The sequence below is a fragment of the Rhinolophus hipposideros genome, assembly GCF_964194185.1.
Source record: "Rhinolophus hipposideros genome assembly, chromosome: 9".
NCBI classification, from domain to species: Eukaryota; Metazoa; Chordata; class Mammalia; order Chiroptera; family Rhinolophidae; genus Rhinolophus; species Rhinolophus hipposideros.
The window spans coordinates 42,919,658-42,937,479 of NC_138055.1; the positions used below are offsets into that span (position 1 = coordinate 42,919,658).

A 17,822-nucleotide genomic window follows, 5' to 3' on the forward strand; every position below is an offset into this window, starting at 1 on the left:
CATACTTGAAGTTAAGAAAGGTGATAATTCATCTCAGTATTTTCAGCACCTACCTCAATGCCTGGGACACAATGGGCACTGTTGAATGTGGCGACTATACTCAAGTTAATATCACAGGCATGCAGTGACCTTTCATTGCCAGTAACATTAACAAATTTGCTTCGCATCAATTACATTCAGTAGAAAGAATGGCACAAGTGCCTATCATATTAACCATTGCTACTCTCTCTACCTCCTTATATCAACTCTGTGAGTAATGAAGACAAGGGTTATTTTCCCACAGAAATACACCCACATAATCACACAAAATGCCTTTGGTTGGTGTTTCAGGGGATGTTCTTGCAGGCCACGACTTGTGTACAATGGATGATACTTATTTTCTTGACTGTCATTAAACTAGTTTTTCACAGAAGTGGCAAGTACGTACTGAATCCATCTCACCCCTTTCTCTGCCATGACATGACCTTGAGTAAATCTGTCAACTTCTGGGTCTTATGACTTTACCTAAAAGTTGGAGGCAGTACCTCCTCACTGTTTCAAAAAATAAACCCAGATTTCATTTGATATTTTCTGTGAAAGACATTTAACTCCTTAAAAAAGACACTATTAAAATGCATTTTTCTAATTATTAAGAATATGACTCCAAAAACTATTATGTAGTTTTAAAGAAGCTCTAAACAACATAACTTGTAAAGATATAATGGTTTTATGAATTGATCCATGATGTCTTGAGATATTTTGGAGTTAAACATACACCTGTGGCTTGTATTGCCCTGGTGCAATAATGTCTAATGCATTAGGCATGCCTCTGCTTTGGAGTAAACCACAGTGACCTGTTTCAGGTGTGCATTGAAGGGTATCTCAAATGAGGACTTGTAAACATATTGTATATTAAAGACAATTCTTTGATTGGAATGTAGAAAATATTTCAGCACAAAAACTGGCATGATCTTTCTTTTGGTAACAACAGCCTCAGATATGGTCTCCTCCATTTGTCTTTCAACAGTGTGATTTCCCATGCTCCTCTATGTTGTCTAATCTATTCCAGTCCTAGCAAACATAGCAAGAATTTCGAAAATAGCAAAAGACTGAACAGTCACAAAATGACAAATGCTTTTCATTGAAGTGTAGTTGTGGTGATCTTAATTCAATGCATAGGTTGCAGACATTTCTACTGTTGAAACCTATATTTGCAGGACAGCAGCAGTGGTTTTTTGGAGGTGACTAGAAATCAATCCACTAATTCCATGATTACAAGTAAAATGTACCATGGGACTTGTGATTTTCCCTGATTGTCACAGAAAAGTCTTCAGAAGTCCAGATAACAGATAACAACATATTAGCTGTCCCTGGCTTAATTTTCTTTGCTTTTCTTCCAGTCAAAGCCTTTGACACTTTTCAGCATCTAAGAATTTTCTATAACAAGGTAACACCAGCATTCATGGATTCTTAAAGAAAAATGTCCCATTTTAAAATTTTAACAAAATCCATATTTTTCCTTGTGACTTCCACAAATCATGATGGAGAATTTTGTCTCCCTTAAAAAGTCCAAAAATATGGCCTTTAAACATTCCTCGATTATGAGCTGGTCTAGATCTACATCTGTAGAATTACTATGATTCTTAATTGCCCCAATAAACATAGATTATAAACACATTCTGACAAAAGTAATTTTTTTCTTCATAAAGTCTGGTTTATGTTTTTACTGGTAGAAATTATTATATATAAGATCTTTATGAATGTATGCAATGTAGAAGTGATCATTTATCTTCAGCTTTGTTGAAATTTTAAGTAATTTCGAGAGGTTTACATTTTCTTTGCTCCCTCTGTAGATTGCAATAATACTTCTGGTCCTTCAAGAGGGAAATAGATATAATCATTCTCAAATATTAACAATTTAGGAGGAAAAATAGGCTAATTTTATCAGTCTTATTCACACCTGCCCTTCGATCCATTTCTAATATAAATTTTTAAAAGATAAACATACCATAGTTATAGATATAGACATATGATATAGGTATATACATATAGTAAGTCTTATTGTCTTCTGGGTATAGATATATAAAATTTTATATAATAACTTAGAATAGTACATCTACATAAATATCTATTTTAGTATGTATTTCACCTATTATTTAAATTTTGTTTAACTTTATCTTCACTGATTTATTGTATCTACACAAAGACAAATCACATATTCTAAGATAAAGACAATATTTTAATTTGGTTTACACTGATATAGTAAATGACATATACCACAATAAAGAAAATGTACTATAAGATGATTTATCACATTTAAGCCAAAATTATATGCCTACATAGATACTCCAAATTAAAATAAAAACACAGGGTATAAATATACTTTTTTAGTGTTCTCATAATGCTAGATTATTTCAATTGTATGTGTATCTATCTATTAGACATGATGTAAATTTTAACTATAAAGGTTAACTTTTTAAATATAATGCATTACCTTTAATTCTTTTGTATTGCATTTAATAAGCTTATTGCACCAAAATATAGTCAACTCCTCATTCAAATTAAATTTTACCTGATCAAATAAAAAACATATCATATTTAAGGTAAAAAAAATTCTTAATATTAAATAACTTTTACCTTGCATTAGTTTCCCAAATGCAATTTAATCCATTGACAGGTAGGGTGGAGTTTCTTTAGCTAGATAGGATCTTTGGATATTTTTCTAGGATTATATGTTGGAAAGTTAACTAAGATTATGTCTGCAGTTAAAATCTCCAGCTTCATGGATTTTTAAATATTTATTTCATCCATGTCATTTTTTTCTTTGTAATTCCAAACTGATTGAATTCTAGTGATTAGCTTGAACAATAATCTCTAGAAAGAAAGGTCTATGTGAATCAGTATCCTACTTCTAAACTTTTATACTTCAGCCAATGAGTGTTATTTTTTCAAACTAATGAGAATTAATTAGTATTATTATAATAAGCAAAACAACAAAAAAGAATCACACAATAGTAGCATAAAATAATGATAAATTCAGTGCTGGCCAAAGGATCAAAGTTAAAAAAAAATGAGATACTAAATCTCTATTCTTGTACCTTTTTGTTCTTTCTGTGTCATTGGTCTACGGCCAAATAAATGCAATTAAAAGTAATTACTTCCTTTCCCACATATTAATAACCTTTAATACGATACCTTTATTCACAAATTTTAAAAAAACTTCAGTCATAAAAGGATGAATTCATTTCATATTTTTAGAAAAATTGGTATTAATCATGCATCACATGATTAATATATTCTTTATATTCTTTATATTCTTTATATTAATATATTCTTTAACTATGAGGCTCCAAGAAACTATGAAGCAAAATTTCAGAAGTACTAAATTCCCAATAGATAAAAATCTAAAACATTAATCAAAGAATTAAAAATACTGAGTAAGTTAATGTCCAGTCTGCTAAGATGACACAATACCTATTCATAGAAACTTTTATTTTTTAAAATAATAAACATTGTGGAAAACGTGTCCTTAAATACATTATAAAAATTGAAAATTTTCTAATGGAAATTAAAGAAATATCCATGCAACCCCCCAAAAATAATTTCTGCCTATTGGTTCCACCTTTGGGTTCCAATGACTTTGGTCAGTCATTAGGCTTTCTAATAAATTTTTTTCACCCTTCAAAACCGTAAAACATATTTTCCTATTCACTTTGAAAAGAAAAGCTGAGCTGATTAACTTGAGTTGTTTTGAACAACTCACCAGAAATTTGATTAAGATTCTTAGAAAATGGCCATAAATGCAGTCCTAATATCAATATATGTTAAAATTAATATTAGAGATTAAAATGTAAATTTATAATATATATGCTCCATTGTCTGTTCATTTAGACTATGCTCTAATATATGCTAATATATTAACCTGTGATCTAAAGTACGTATGGTAAACTCTACGTATTAAATATCTTATTCTATACTTTTCAGAAAAAGAACACTAAGGAACTGTTTACATAGTAATGACTTCAAATAGGCATTAAGAATGTGTGAAGGTTTAAATAAAGGATATTTTTCTATAGATATAAATAAACATTCCAATTGTGAATTCACTTTAAACATAAATCATAAGGAAAATAGCATATCAGAAATTTGTCTCGCTTATATGTTTATTTTGTTCTACTTTTGCACAAAATTACATATAGAAGCCAAAATATATGTTAAGTTTATATCGCTATCCTAAAGTTATAATCATAAAATAATGCTAGTAAACCAAGCAACTTAAGTAGCACAATCTATGAATATTCATGGTTTTGATATGTTTATAATGTTTTATTTCCAGAATGTATCAATCTGAATATTTAGAAGATTTGGTTTCAGGAAAAAGTTGCCAATAATTCTGCAACACTACTTAGCATAATATATATTATTATAATTAACACATGTCACTTGTATTCTAACTATATGTATAATTAGCCTAAAAACCCAAAACTCCAGATTATTTTGATATCCTTAGAAATGTTATATTTAATCACAGGAGAAATTGTGAAACCAAAAAAAATCTAGTTCTTTTTAAGGACCATATTTTCTAGTCCAAAAAATGTTACCAAGGACTTCCTATAATGACCTCAATGCCAAATGTTTACATTTAATCTGCTGAAATATACACAGAGAATAAATAAGAAAAATGCAAAAGAATGGCTTATTGTCAGTTATTCTTTGATGGTGTCTAATTTGGTGCAATGCCAATGATATAAATTTTATGTGGTGTTAGCTTAAAATTAAAATGTTGCTAAATTTTAGTAGCATGCATCTTAATGTGGACTATATAAACTAGTTTAAACTGTAATGCAGAAATAATTTAAGATATTATGAAATATTGTACAAACACAAGAAAGTTGTGCCTTAAATTTCTAATGAAGTGGATAATTAAGTATATTATTTAGATAATTCAAATACACAATTACCTGTATATTTCAAATAAAACTATTTTGAAGGCTTTGTTTTCCCTCTTCAACTTGCATATATAGACACAATTTAGAAATTGCAAGAACCAGAACTATGCAAGCTAGAACTAAGAATATTATGGTTGAACACCAAAGCTTAAATATCAAAAATAGAGTAGAAATGTTTGATGGAGGAGAGCAGCAAATCAAACTTTAGGACATAAAATAGCATTTAGAGAGCTCAGCTTTTACCTATACCAGGAAGGAATATGTCAGTCATCAGGTCAAAAAGTCCAAAAAAAAAAAAAAAAAAAAATACCAGCACCAGCTCTCTAATGTATTTGAATATTTACCAAAGCTAAACTTTCATTGGTAGTGACAATATTCTATGTGTCTTAGTTTTCCTCAAGATCAGCAACTGCAAAACTTTCCTTTCTATGCATGATTTGACTGTAACATAAATAAATGGCTAAAATACATTTTTGTCTTGTTTTAATTCTCTCAGGTTGTGTCTACTATAGTTAACATCAAATGCTAAAGATAGGAATTTATGTTTCAAAGGGAAGATTCTGGACTTCTAAATATCATGCTCCATTTTTCCTACCAAAAAAACAAAGGGTGATGGGAGATTAAAGCAGCACTTAGAAAGACAATTATGGCAGAATAATAAACACAGTCATTTAGTTTGAAAGCCAATGACTACTTAACAGTCATGTAAAATGGACAAATCATTTCCACATTCTGAGCCATACTTTTCATATCTAAAAAGGAAAAAGAACAATAATATTCCTTATTTGAATTTTTTTTGAGACTGAAGAGAGAATGTGTAAAATTGTTTGGAATATCAAATTAAATTTAAAACTTTTATAATGAATAATTATGAAATTGGATTATCAAACAATTCCATAAGAGCAGTTTATATAACAAAAATACCACACCACACTAATCTCTCTTTCTCATTTATATTCTCGTTCTCTCCATCTCCATCTCTCCCTTTCTGACTAGCCAATTTCAATGTAATACTAAAATTATAAAGCAAAGGTATTTTGCAAAATCATGTTTGCAAGGAGCTTTTCACTTACTAAATTTAATGAACTGTTTTTTATTTCGCAAGACTTAGATGTTCCTAAGCTTAGTTGTGCGTGTATTTCAAACACTAATATATGATAGACAAATGCTATACAGCTACACAGGTTTGTAACACAAAAATCTCAAATTGTCCTAGTGTTTAGAGAAACGGAGAAAATAGTGGGGGACAATTAGCTACCAGAAATCACTCTATTGTACAAAGGACACACACCATTACTATCACAAATTGTTCATCATTCACAACCAGAAGTTTCACTTAACTGGAAGACTTTTATGGCAATCTCTGCACAAGTTTCTCCCCAAATTCTCATTAAGCCATCAATATACTTCTGTTTCAAATACATCTCTCCAATTTATACCTTTAATTTATACTCCAGCAATTCTCTGATTCCCTGGTCTCTTCTTTGCAATAGCCTGATACACACCTCCACTGTCATATATGTGTGTGTGTGTGTGTGTGTGTGTGTGTGTGTGTGTGTGTATATATATTTTTTTTTAAAGAATTGGAGTGGGAAAGAGAAAAGCAAGTACAGTGAATGACAGAGTCTTTAGCAATGCAATCGTGGAAAAAATAAAGAGAAGCAGGGTAAAACCTAGCCAGGTCTTAAAAACACCTGTATCTATTAGAAAAAGTTCAGTCTTGTTGTATAAGAAGGCATAAAAAAGTACGTTGATGTGATCTGAAATGTTTCATTTCTCTGGATGAAGTGGATGAGGTGAATAGTAGAACAAGTTCTACTATTGTCTGGGTGAGACCATCCACGAGGTTTACATTTAAGAGTCTCCTCATCAAAACTAACCAGAAGTTAATATTAGAATTTTAAATTCACTAAGTCCAAAACCAAGTCCATCATATACACCTCGGTCCTCACAAACTGACCCAGTGCCCCATTAACTTCCTAATCCCCTATTTGGATCAATGATGCACATGGTTTTTGTCAACTATACTCTAAAACTAAGAATTGTGTTTTACTTCAATCTTCAACTAAAACCAATCAACTGCTACAAAGTCATAGATTCCATTTCTTTAACACTGGCCCTAGTATCCAGTTTCACTTGGTGTGAGGCACTGAATAGCTCACAAACCATGTAGGCAATCTTGGGCAAGAAACTTACTTACCTCAATTCATTTATTAACAAAATTAGGAAGCTATTAAGTCATGAATGCTTAACAGGACTCTTGAAAAGATCAAATGAGAAAATTTGTAAGAAAGCACTTTGTAAACTGCAAAGCTCTATGCATATTCAAAATATAACTAAGTTGCTTTTTATGGCAATGTTTTATTTTTATTGCCTTTGTCCCCAACTTAATGCAGGTTTTAATTACTGTCTCAATAACCTCCATTACCTCCTAACTAGATTTTGCACTTCTGCCTCTCCCTGGTTCTAGTTCATTCTACAGATATCTTCCTGTAGCTCTGATCATACTAAAATATCCCTGGCTCATGATTCAGAGTCAAAATCTCTTAATAACTCTCTAGGTCACCCCATAATCCAGCAATTATAAGGTTAACCCTGGCCAAGAAAAGGGCTTCCAGGACCATATTTCTATTGTCTGGCTCTCATCTATTTTGATGGTGATAAACATTTCGAATATCACCCCTGATACTTACAATGGAATAAAACCCACAATGGGAAAGGCAGAGTTAATGAAGTTTCTGATTAATTCAAAATTAGAAATAATTAAATAGACTCAGCCCCCTCCTTATAAAATAAAATGTTAACTCTAAAGGTCCCTTCTATCCCTAAGGACTCAAATATTACCTTATACTAAAATTAGAAATTAATTTATATTCCAAATTTGACTGATCCCATTATAAAGGAGGCAAATAAAATTTTAAAAAAGGTAATCAAATATAAAAATTTATACTATAAATGTATTTGTTGATTTGAGTTTAATAATTCTGCTATTGAGTTGGTGAAAGTCATCACTATCTGAACATGGGATAAAGCAGAAAAATTAATCTGTATGACAAGAAGATCACAGATATGTGAATATAAAATCTAAGATGTCTGTAAATGGGAAAAAAAAAAGAGAGACTAAGAAAATGACAGCTGAATTAATTATTCACTGCCTGAAATTTCACTAGAGAAATAAAAGCCCTAATATTTTTCAAGATTATTTCATAATCTCAAATAAAGGGTGGAAATGAGGAGATATAAAAGCACTGATGGAGAATTGAGAGTTCCTTAGAAAGATGACAGAATTATTTCAAATAATCTCTTCTATAACATTGAAATCACATGACAGAGCAAGAAGCTACTATATTAAAGGCACTAAAATCTACTCCAGGAGGAATAATAAAACACAGTTCTTAACCTTAGGGAGTTTACAGTTTAGATTGAAAGATAAAGCAGAAACAAATAATTTCAACATAAATCATAATGTCTTAGATACACTGATAAACATTCCAAAATGGTAAACACACACATACACAACATATAGGAGAAAAGGATTAAATCAATTTAGATGTTTTTTAAGAAAGTTTTCAGACAATTGATGGCATTTAAATTGGGCCTGAACAGAAAACCAACAGGCAAAAATGAAAACAGAAGGGCTTTCAAAGTACTGAGGGTATCAAAGCAAGGGCATGGAGACAGAAGAGCACAGGGCAAACTGAAACAGCGCAGTTGAAGCTGGATAGACTATCACTTCTCAAAATCTATCATGTAAATATATTTTAGTAAAGGGCCGATGTGAAATGTTGATATCATTTTCTTTAAAATCTTACTAAAAATGAGAAAAAGCTTTTTTCCTTGAAATATAGGTCTGAGAAAATCCAAAACCACTCCAGAGGAGTGGAAGGATCCAAAAAAAAAAAAAAGCAAAACAAAACAGAAACCATCTTTTCTTATGGCAGAATAGTATTGGGGGAGGTAGATGAGGGTAAAAGGGATTAAATATATGGTAATGGAAGGAGAACGCACAATGTGATATATAGATGATGTAATACAGAATTGTACACCTAAAACTTATATAACTTTACTAACAATTGTCACCCCAATAAACTTTAAAAAAAAGTACTAAGGAAAATGAAAATATTATCATATAAAGATTGGAGTTTTTCATTAAGTCACATCGCCTGGCAAACTGTTTAGTACATAATAAATGCTCAATAACAATTTCTTCCAAAATAAATTAATAGAATTTCTATTGGATCATAAGTAAATAAAAACACACAGAAGTAAAAAATTGATTACCACATAAGGTATCCGTTATATACATAAGTTAATCATCCTTCCATGAGGACAAGAATGATAGATTGTAGAGAAAAAGGGGGAAAAAAACCCCAACAAGCTACATTCCCTAAAATTTTAATAGGTGGAAGAAAAAACAGTGTATCAGTAAATAACATGTAGTTTGTGAATATTCCACTTATCATCATTTTTTTTGTCTCAAAGAAGTGACAGGTAATGGCATAGGGAAAGAGGCTAAATCTTGTCTATTGAACATACTCTTAGGACATCCAAGATAAACTGCAAGCAAATACAGGTTGATTGTTAGGGAAAGATTAATTAGAATATGTGAGGATATTTAAAATAAATGAGAAAAGTATAAAAGATTTACACATGCTCCTCCTAAAGGAGTTATAATGTCTTAGACAACTGACAGGTATGTTCCTGAGTGAAGCCCTAGACCAAGAACCACTTATTTCATACCTTGATGATGTATAGACACAGAAATAAAACATCAAATTCATTTATCAAATAATATCTTCAACGGTAACATACTAGAAAATGATAGTACCCATACAGCATTTCACTGATAAATGAGGTTTATACTTACTTATAATAAGTATCCCTATTGAAAATGACTACATTTGATAAACTGCAGAATAGTAATGACGAAACGTTTACTCTCCAGTGGACTTCACGAGCTGGGATTTTTATGACTGGCAGTTCACTGGATGAGCCTTTTCATCAAATCATCATTTTCTGGGAGACAGCGATCTAATTGGTGGCCCATTTACAATCAGTCTCACATTAGAGCCACATGGTTTTAATGCAGAGCTCTTCCATTAATGCTTCCTGAATTTTAAATTAAGCTACAAAGTCAGCTGACACAACTTCAAGCATTTGAAGCTTTTCAAGGATACCACCACTGATTGCTTTGCAACCCAGACTAGTCTGCTTCTCAGCACTTCAGCTTTTCAGTTGTTAAAATGAGGTTTAAATATTCTTTTTTCACATCCCTTGAAGAAATGGTGTAGTTTATAGAGATGATTTAAGTACAGTGATTTAATTTCTAGAAAATTAAGTACACTTAAACTGATTTTCATACCAAGGTCAAGCAATGCCTCTGAACTCCCAGATCATTATCAAAGTTTTTAAATAAAAAAGGACAAATGACTATATTTCTTCTATTCTAGATGAGCTCAAGGTACCTAATTTCATGCCAACTAGTTACTTGATCAATACATTACCACACTTTTGTATGCCTCATAGATGTACGAGATGTTCACTACAGAAATGATTTCAAGTTGATGACTGAATCTAACACACCATCAGAATTTTGACTCAAGATCACACCACTACCTGAGGCTCCTGATCTGTGGATATCATTATCACCTCAATTATCTGAAGTACTCCAGCTGGTAAAACAAAATGCGATTTTAAAAAAGTAACACTGTAAAGCATTTTCCACTGGAATTTTTGACTGAAATATTTTCTCGCGATTGAAAGATGACATTATTTCTTTGCTTCCTATGGTTAAATTTATACACAAAATAATACAGAAGTCCGAACAGTTTTTCCAAAGTTTATAAGGGAACAATTCTAAATTTCTGTTCCATGCAGGCAAAGCATTCCATCTGCTATGAAGTTACTTATGATGCATATTATATACTTCATTAAAGTCTACATGGAGCTTTCCAATATGGTAGCCAGCAACTGTATGTTGCTAGAGGGCACTTGAAATGTAGCGAGTCTGAATTGAGATGTGCTGTAAGCATAAAATACACACCAGAGGGGTGGCCGATTGGCCCAGTTGGTTAGAGTGCAGTGCTCATAACACCAAAGTTGTCGGTTTGATTCCCACATGCGCCAATGAGCTGCACCCTCCATAACTAGATTGAAAACGACTTTACTTGGAGTTGTACTGCGCCCTCCACAACTAGACTGAAAACAACGACTTGAGTTGGAGCTGATGGGTTCTAGAAAAACACACTGTTCCTCAATACTCCCGAATGAAAATTAAAGAAAATACACACCAGATTTCAGAGACGTAGTACTAAAAAATGTAAAATTTCTTATGAATAATTTTTATATTTATCCCACATTAAAATAACATTTGGAAATATAGGATTAAATAAAACGTTACATTAATTTCATGGGTTTATTTTCACTTTTTAATGTTGCCACTAGCAAATTTAAAATTACATACATGACTCACCTTATATTTCTATTGGAAATGCTGGTCTAGACTGTCAAAAAAAATCCACTGAGCTAATAATCCTTTCTAATGAGAATGATACATGTACAGGATTTACCACAAATATTAAAAATGACAGGAAAAGAAGCATAAAGATAGGAAACAGTCTCACTAATAACTGACTACATTGTATCATGACATATAATGAGTGCCATATATTCATTCTGATTTAAGGAAAGAACATTTACATTGGGAAATTATGCCATGTAAACAAAAGTGCATGTAAAAAGTATAATAACCCTATGTTATTATACCAGGAGCTGGAATATCAACTTGTATAACAATCCACACTAAAATTGCATTATAAAACTAATATCTGGATTTTATAGCTTTTATACATCATTTTTATTGAAGACTGGTATGCTTTTCAAATTTCATATATATTACTTAGTTGAAAAAGTTTTCAAGAATTATTTAACCATGATTTTAATTTTCCTTTTTATATGTTATCCACAAACGGATAATTTTGCTAACATTGAAAAAGGCTGCTTTAGTAAACATGGATTATACCGAATTATGCACTAAATTTTTTCATATAAAATATAGAGCTAGAATTTGGATTAGAAAGAGCATTTTGCCCCAACATGAAAAATTTATTAGACTACTTATAAAATTATAATGCATTCCTCTAATTATTCTACTAATCATAATTCATTTCCAAGGAATATTTAAAGTTCGCCCTAACAATTTTTTCATCCCAATTTCATCCCTTTTATAATAAGTCATTCTTGAACTCCTCAGGCTTCTTTTGAATGTGCTGTTAATGATGGTATGTTGAAGTGAAATTTTAAAATTAATCAACATCATATCCACCACTGCCAACCTTTCCCCCAAATACTTGATGATCCAATGACATGAGCTTACAAAAATCTCCTACTTAAATATTTCAATTGCTTCAAAATTCATGTTTCAAAAAGTAAATAATTCTATTTTTCAATTACAGTTGACATGTAATATCATTTTATATTAGTTTCAGGTGTACAGCATAGAGGTTAGATATTTATATAATTTATGAAGTGATCCCTGGCTTAGTTTAGTATCCACATGGCACCATACTCGTATACGGTTATTACAATATTATGGACTATATTCCCTATGCTACAGTGTTAGCCTTTAACATCTGCTGTGAAATGCAGAGGGAGACCGTGATTGTAGATCTCTGAACAACTATTTGTGTTCGCAATCACCAGACATAATTCTAGAGTTTTATTTTGTTGTTGTTTTGTGACGTGTATGTCTTCTTGAAGGGAGGGGGCAGACTCAGATGTGCCCCTATGAATTATATGGATATATTAAGTTAAAGGAATCTTCGGAGAGAGTGTGAGACACAGAAATTTGAGAATCAAATTATACCTACAGCTATAAAACTAGACATCTGTAAGTTGGACACATGAAAAATCACCAGATTCAAATTGAAAATCTTTACTATGTTACTGGAAATGAAGACAACATCTATTTTAATCTCCAAGTTGAAGAAAATACACTCATTCTTAAAATCTCACGTAAACACTTCAGTAATATTTGGGAAAATATGACAAAATATGCAATCTGAAAATTAAAATAAAAAATATGGTCATTTCAGTATAGTTGTTTCTTAAAGTATATTAAGTTTCAAGGGCAAGAATAAAGAAAAGATGTCTTACCTACCATCCCGATCCCAGTCATATACCTCTATTTTGATTGTTCTATCCATGGGAAAAACATACACAGAGTAAAGTTACTTAGTAAGACCAAAACAACATATCGCTGAGAATTTAAAAGTAAGTTGCAATTTTTAAAAATGAAATAGTGTATGCTGGAAGGTTTTAAAAAGTATTTTGAAGTTGATTGTGCTAATTTTATGGCTATAATTCAATTTATATCTTAAAATCTGTATTGAATCTTTAAAGGGAGGGTGTGGGGAAAGTATATAAAGAAGCATGTGTAATTTGACAGAGCTTCTCAAACAGGAGGCATGCAGCTACTTCTCTTGCAAACCACTGTGTTAGAGAAGATTTCTCATCCCAGCATGGATCAGAACTACATGGAGGGCTTGTCAAAACACAGATTGCTGGACCTCATGCCCAGAGTTCCTGGTTCAGCTTGCCTGGGTTGGGGACTGAGAACTTGAATTTCTACACGGTTAACCAGGTGAGCTGAACCACATTATGAGAACCACTGTCTTAGAGAAAGAATGAGTCCAATTAAATTAAGTTATAATCCAATTAAAGTGGCTTTAATTAAATTTTAAAATAAATATAATGACATATTGGTAATTAATAGTTCTTCGATGATATTAGTTAATAGAATAAATTCCCATTTTTCTAATATACTAGCAACAAGATAAAAATAAAGCGATTGAGTTTTTACTTTCTATTCATTTGCTTTTCTTTTGAGGTGAGCAGGGGTTTTTATATGATAACCTTACAATCAACTTACATAAGAAAAAGAAAAAAATGATATTAAGAAATATTCAGGTTTATTATGGGAAGATCTTCAGGGCCACCTCTTGCATGTACATGTAAAACACCAGAATCTCGCTGTTCTACATCTACAGAACTTTTAAAGTTCAGCAACCATGAGAACAGTGATGTCAGATAGAATTTTCCAGGGTTTGTCAGGGTTGATAACATAACTAGTCTTAAATCTCCCATATTTACTTATTGCAGCCTAGAAAGATAATATCAAATGAAAGACTTGAGGCAATGAAAATTCTGGGATGACTTTTGAATAATATGTTAAAACTTAAACTAATATTCAATATATTTTTAGCACTTTCCACATTTTTGTTTTTGGAAAAACAGTTAGTTTAACCAATTTTAATTCACCAATTTATCCCTCTGTGTGGATTATAAAAAAGTTATTTAAACAATTCTAAATAAATCATTCATTCTTTTGTAAATATGCATTTACATCTGTAAAGAAGCCACTTTAGATTTTTTAAAAATTGATTTAGGATTATTGCATACAAAATCTATAGTGAATAATCAAAGTTCTCAGGAAAGTTGTCATTTGTTTTACCTGTCATGGTCGCCATTACATAATGCTCTGACTGAGATCTTGAATGCTTGCCATACAGGATTTAGAGTGTTTTTGACAACTTCTGTTTTATGACAAATTGTAAAACTGTAAAAAAAAAAAAAAAGTTTCCAGTTATTTTCATGATTCAATTATGATATATTATTTTAGTCATCATTCTTCTCTTTCTGTGCAGAATAAATGTTGCCAGTCCCAATGGCGCTGATCTATCATTTAATAGGAAGGGGTTTATGGTTCCAAAACTTGTACGATTAGCTCACTATAATATAAAGCAAAACTACTTTGAATTAAGTTTGCTAAAAAATGATCTTCTGCACATTCAATAAATTCTAAAGCTGCTCTGTAACCATTCTCTAAAAATAGTAATGACATATCAATGCAGCAAAAAAATATCCAGAGTCACTCAAAATAGCAAGGTCATCAGTAACCCTGAGAAGAACAGTTTTGTTAGAGTGATGGCAACAAAAACTTTGTTGGAGTGGGTTTTAGAAAGAAAGGAGAAATCGAGGCAGAGTGTGTCAACAACATTTTGAGGATTTTAGCTTTAAAGAGAAAAAGAGTAACTGGAGTTAGCTCAAGGGGAAAAATTAGTCAAGTGAAGGGTTTGGGTTTTTTTTGTTGTTGTTACTTTTTCACTCTTTTTTCAAGAAGAAAGAAATAACAGCAAGGTTGTATGCTAAAGGAAAGACCTGGTAGAGAGGAAATAATTTGTGATGCATGAGAGAAAGGTTGGAGCAATGTCCTCAAGGAAATGAAAATAGATAGGATTCAGGGCCTCCAGGGAGGAATGGGCCTTGGAAACATAGTCATTGTGCAGGAACGCTCAGGAAAGCACAGTATTATAGTATAGGGCAGATGCTACGATGAGATCATCAGATGAGATCATGAGAAAGTTCTCCAGTTGCTTCCATTGTCCTATGTACCATACAAGAAACATGGTCATCAGCAAAGAAGGAAGAGGGCAGAAGTGCTAATGTTTTTGGGAGGATTCCCGGGGAGTTCCAAGGGCCCATTTAAAATGCACGTCATGAATTTATAGTGAGACCACTCAGTATGTGGTTCTTTATCTAAATTCTTGGCGCTATATATCTAAAGACTTCGTAGAAAGAAGGAAGATAGCAATTCAAGAATACACAATAAGGAGTACAATCCATGGAGCCTTAAACTCAGTTTTCTGATTCAAATTCCAGTGGTGTTTCCACCAAACCATCCCATCTCCAGATGTCAGTCAGGTCCTGGAAATGTTCTTGCCTAATGTGAATTTATGCAGCAGTTCATGAGTTATAAAATGTTTAAAATGATCTTGGTTAGAACAATACATAAACACAGCCCCTCACCAAGCCCTTAGCCCTTAATATTCCAAATTCAGGAATCTAACAGTGATGAACATGAGAATACTACAGAATCACCATAGTGAATATATTGCACCTAACCCCCCACAAGAAAATATTCTCATTTTGAAAAGCCTTTCAGTCTACTTGCGTCCTCTCAAGAAAGAAGGGTTTGTTTCTACTAATTTAGCAAATAAATAAAAATATAATATAAAGAGATCAAGTATTCATTACAAGAATTAGAACATAGTGCCATCCCCTTCCTGGTAGTATCCTCACCTATGTAAAGAAACTTACGTTACTAAATTGAAAGAGCTCTGTGGTCAGTTGTTCTCAGAGTTGACTTACTTAAACAATTTAGGGGCCAGGGGGTAAAGCTATTAAAAGACAGAGAAGACTCAAAAAATATAGAGAAGACTGGAGACATCTAAAGCAGAGGGAAGAAAAGCCAAGGAGATAAGGGATAAGTAGGCAGGGAAAAAATGGAATCAAAAGAGAAAAGGCAAAAGTACACAAAAATGGTTAAGAAAAACTCATAGCGACAAAATTATGTATACAATTTTGGAAGAAATCTGCCTTCCTTTATTATACAATACATTCGAAAAGTTCTACAAAGGTGCTTTCTCCTCCTTTCTTGTATCATATTCTAATATTTACCAAGTCTTTTTGTATGGCAACATAAAATGATAGCTAGATGACAGATACTCATAGATACAGTGTTTCCCCAAAAGTGAGACCTAGCCGGACAATCAGCTCTAATGTGTCTTTTGGAGCAAAAATTAATATAAGACGTGGTGGTCTTATTTTACTATAATATAAAACCGGGTCTTGAATAGAATAGAATAGAATAGAATAGAATAGAATAGAATAGAATAGAATAGAATAGAATAGAATAGAATAGAATAGAATAGAATAGAATAGAATAGAATACTGGGTCTTACACAAATTTTTGTTCCAAAAGACGCATTAGAGCTGATTGTCTGCCTAGGTCTTATTTTCAGGGAAACACGGTAGATAGACAGATAGACAGACAAATAGATAGATGATAGATAGACAGATGGATACTGATTTTTTGGCCTCTTTGCTTATAGTTAAATCAAAACTTCTGTTATAGTCTTAGCATCACCACAATGGTAATTACTTTGACACTTGAAACTTCATTTAAGACAGTGACTCATCTTCTTAGTGAGCTATTTCTCAGCCAGGTAGTCATCTGTCTTCTAGTAATCATTCTCACTTGTAATGCATTACGTGTGATCTAGACAGCAAAATCTCACTAGAAATTCCAGTGCTAGTGTAACTAGTGAAAATTCTGATGAGAGTCTGATGTAGTTCTTCCCAACATTCAGGAGTACTGTTACATAAACATAACATGTATGCATGAATGCATTACAAATAGTATTATAAAAAATTATTAAATAACATGTATTGAAGCTATCTACCAATAAACAGATATTCCAAAGGAAAATTATTACCTAACTATAAATACAGGTCAACTTACCAAATAAATGTGAAAGCAAGAAAATAAAAATTTATAATCATATGTTATTAAGATTTTTTGTTAATTTTACTCTTTCCTTTAAAATGAGCTACAAACACACAAGACAACAATAATTTTTGAAACAGCTCCATATTAAAATAAATGCTAAAAATAAGGCTACAATCTTTGCATTCAAAAATAAAGACTTATATATAAAAAGTGAATAAAAGCATTTTTGCTCATTTAAACAAAACATTCATATATTAATATACATATATATGTGCATATATATGTATATGTATATATGGATTTGGCTGGTGAACTAGTTTACGTAAATATATGTGGAACATTTTCTGAAATGAGATTCATCAAATTTTAGCAATAGTTGTTTATAAATGATTTGAAATTTTTGGATTAGTTGTACTTTTCTCTTATTATTTAGATTCCATTTAATGAAAAAGCTAATATCATTCATACAAACATAATAATTTCTGCTATGTAACTCTCACCAGTAGCATTAAATGTGACAGATTAAAATTCTATAATCGTACAAA

At 31.6% G+C, this 17,822-nt stretch overlaps 1 protein-coding gene across 1 annotated transcript in view; it reads right to left on the reverse strand.

Annotated features, from left to right (window-relative positions):
* Nucleotides 1-17,822, reverse strand: part of CPNE8 (copine 8) — a 176,231-nt gene that overhangs the window by 68,288 nt on the left and 90,121 nt on the right. Inside the window, exons 9-10 of the mRNA XM_081058554.1 lie at nucleotides 14,440-14,544; nucleotides 13,083-13,124 (exon numbers count right to left, since the gene is read on the reverse strand). Of these exons, the coding sequence (XP_080914680.1) occupies nucleotides 13,083-13,124; nucleotides 14,440-14,544 (147 nt within the window). The remainder of the gene's footprint in view (nucleotides 1-13,082; nucleotides 13,125-14,439; nucleotides 14,545-17,822) is intronic.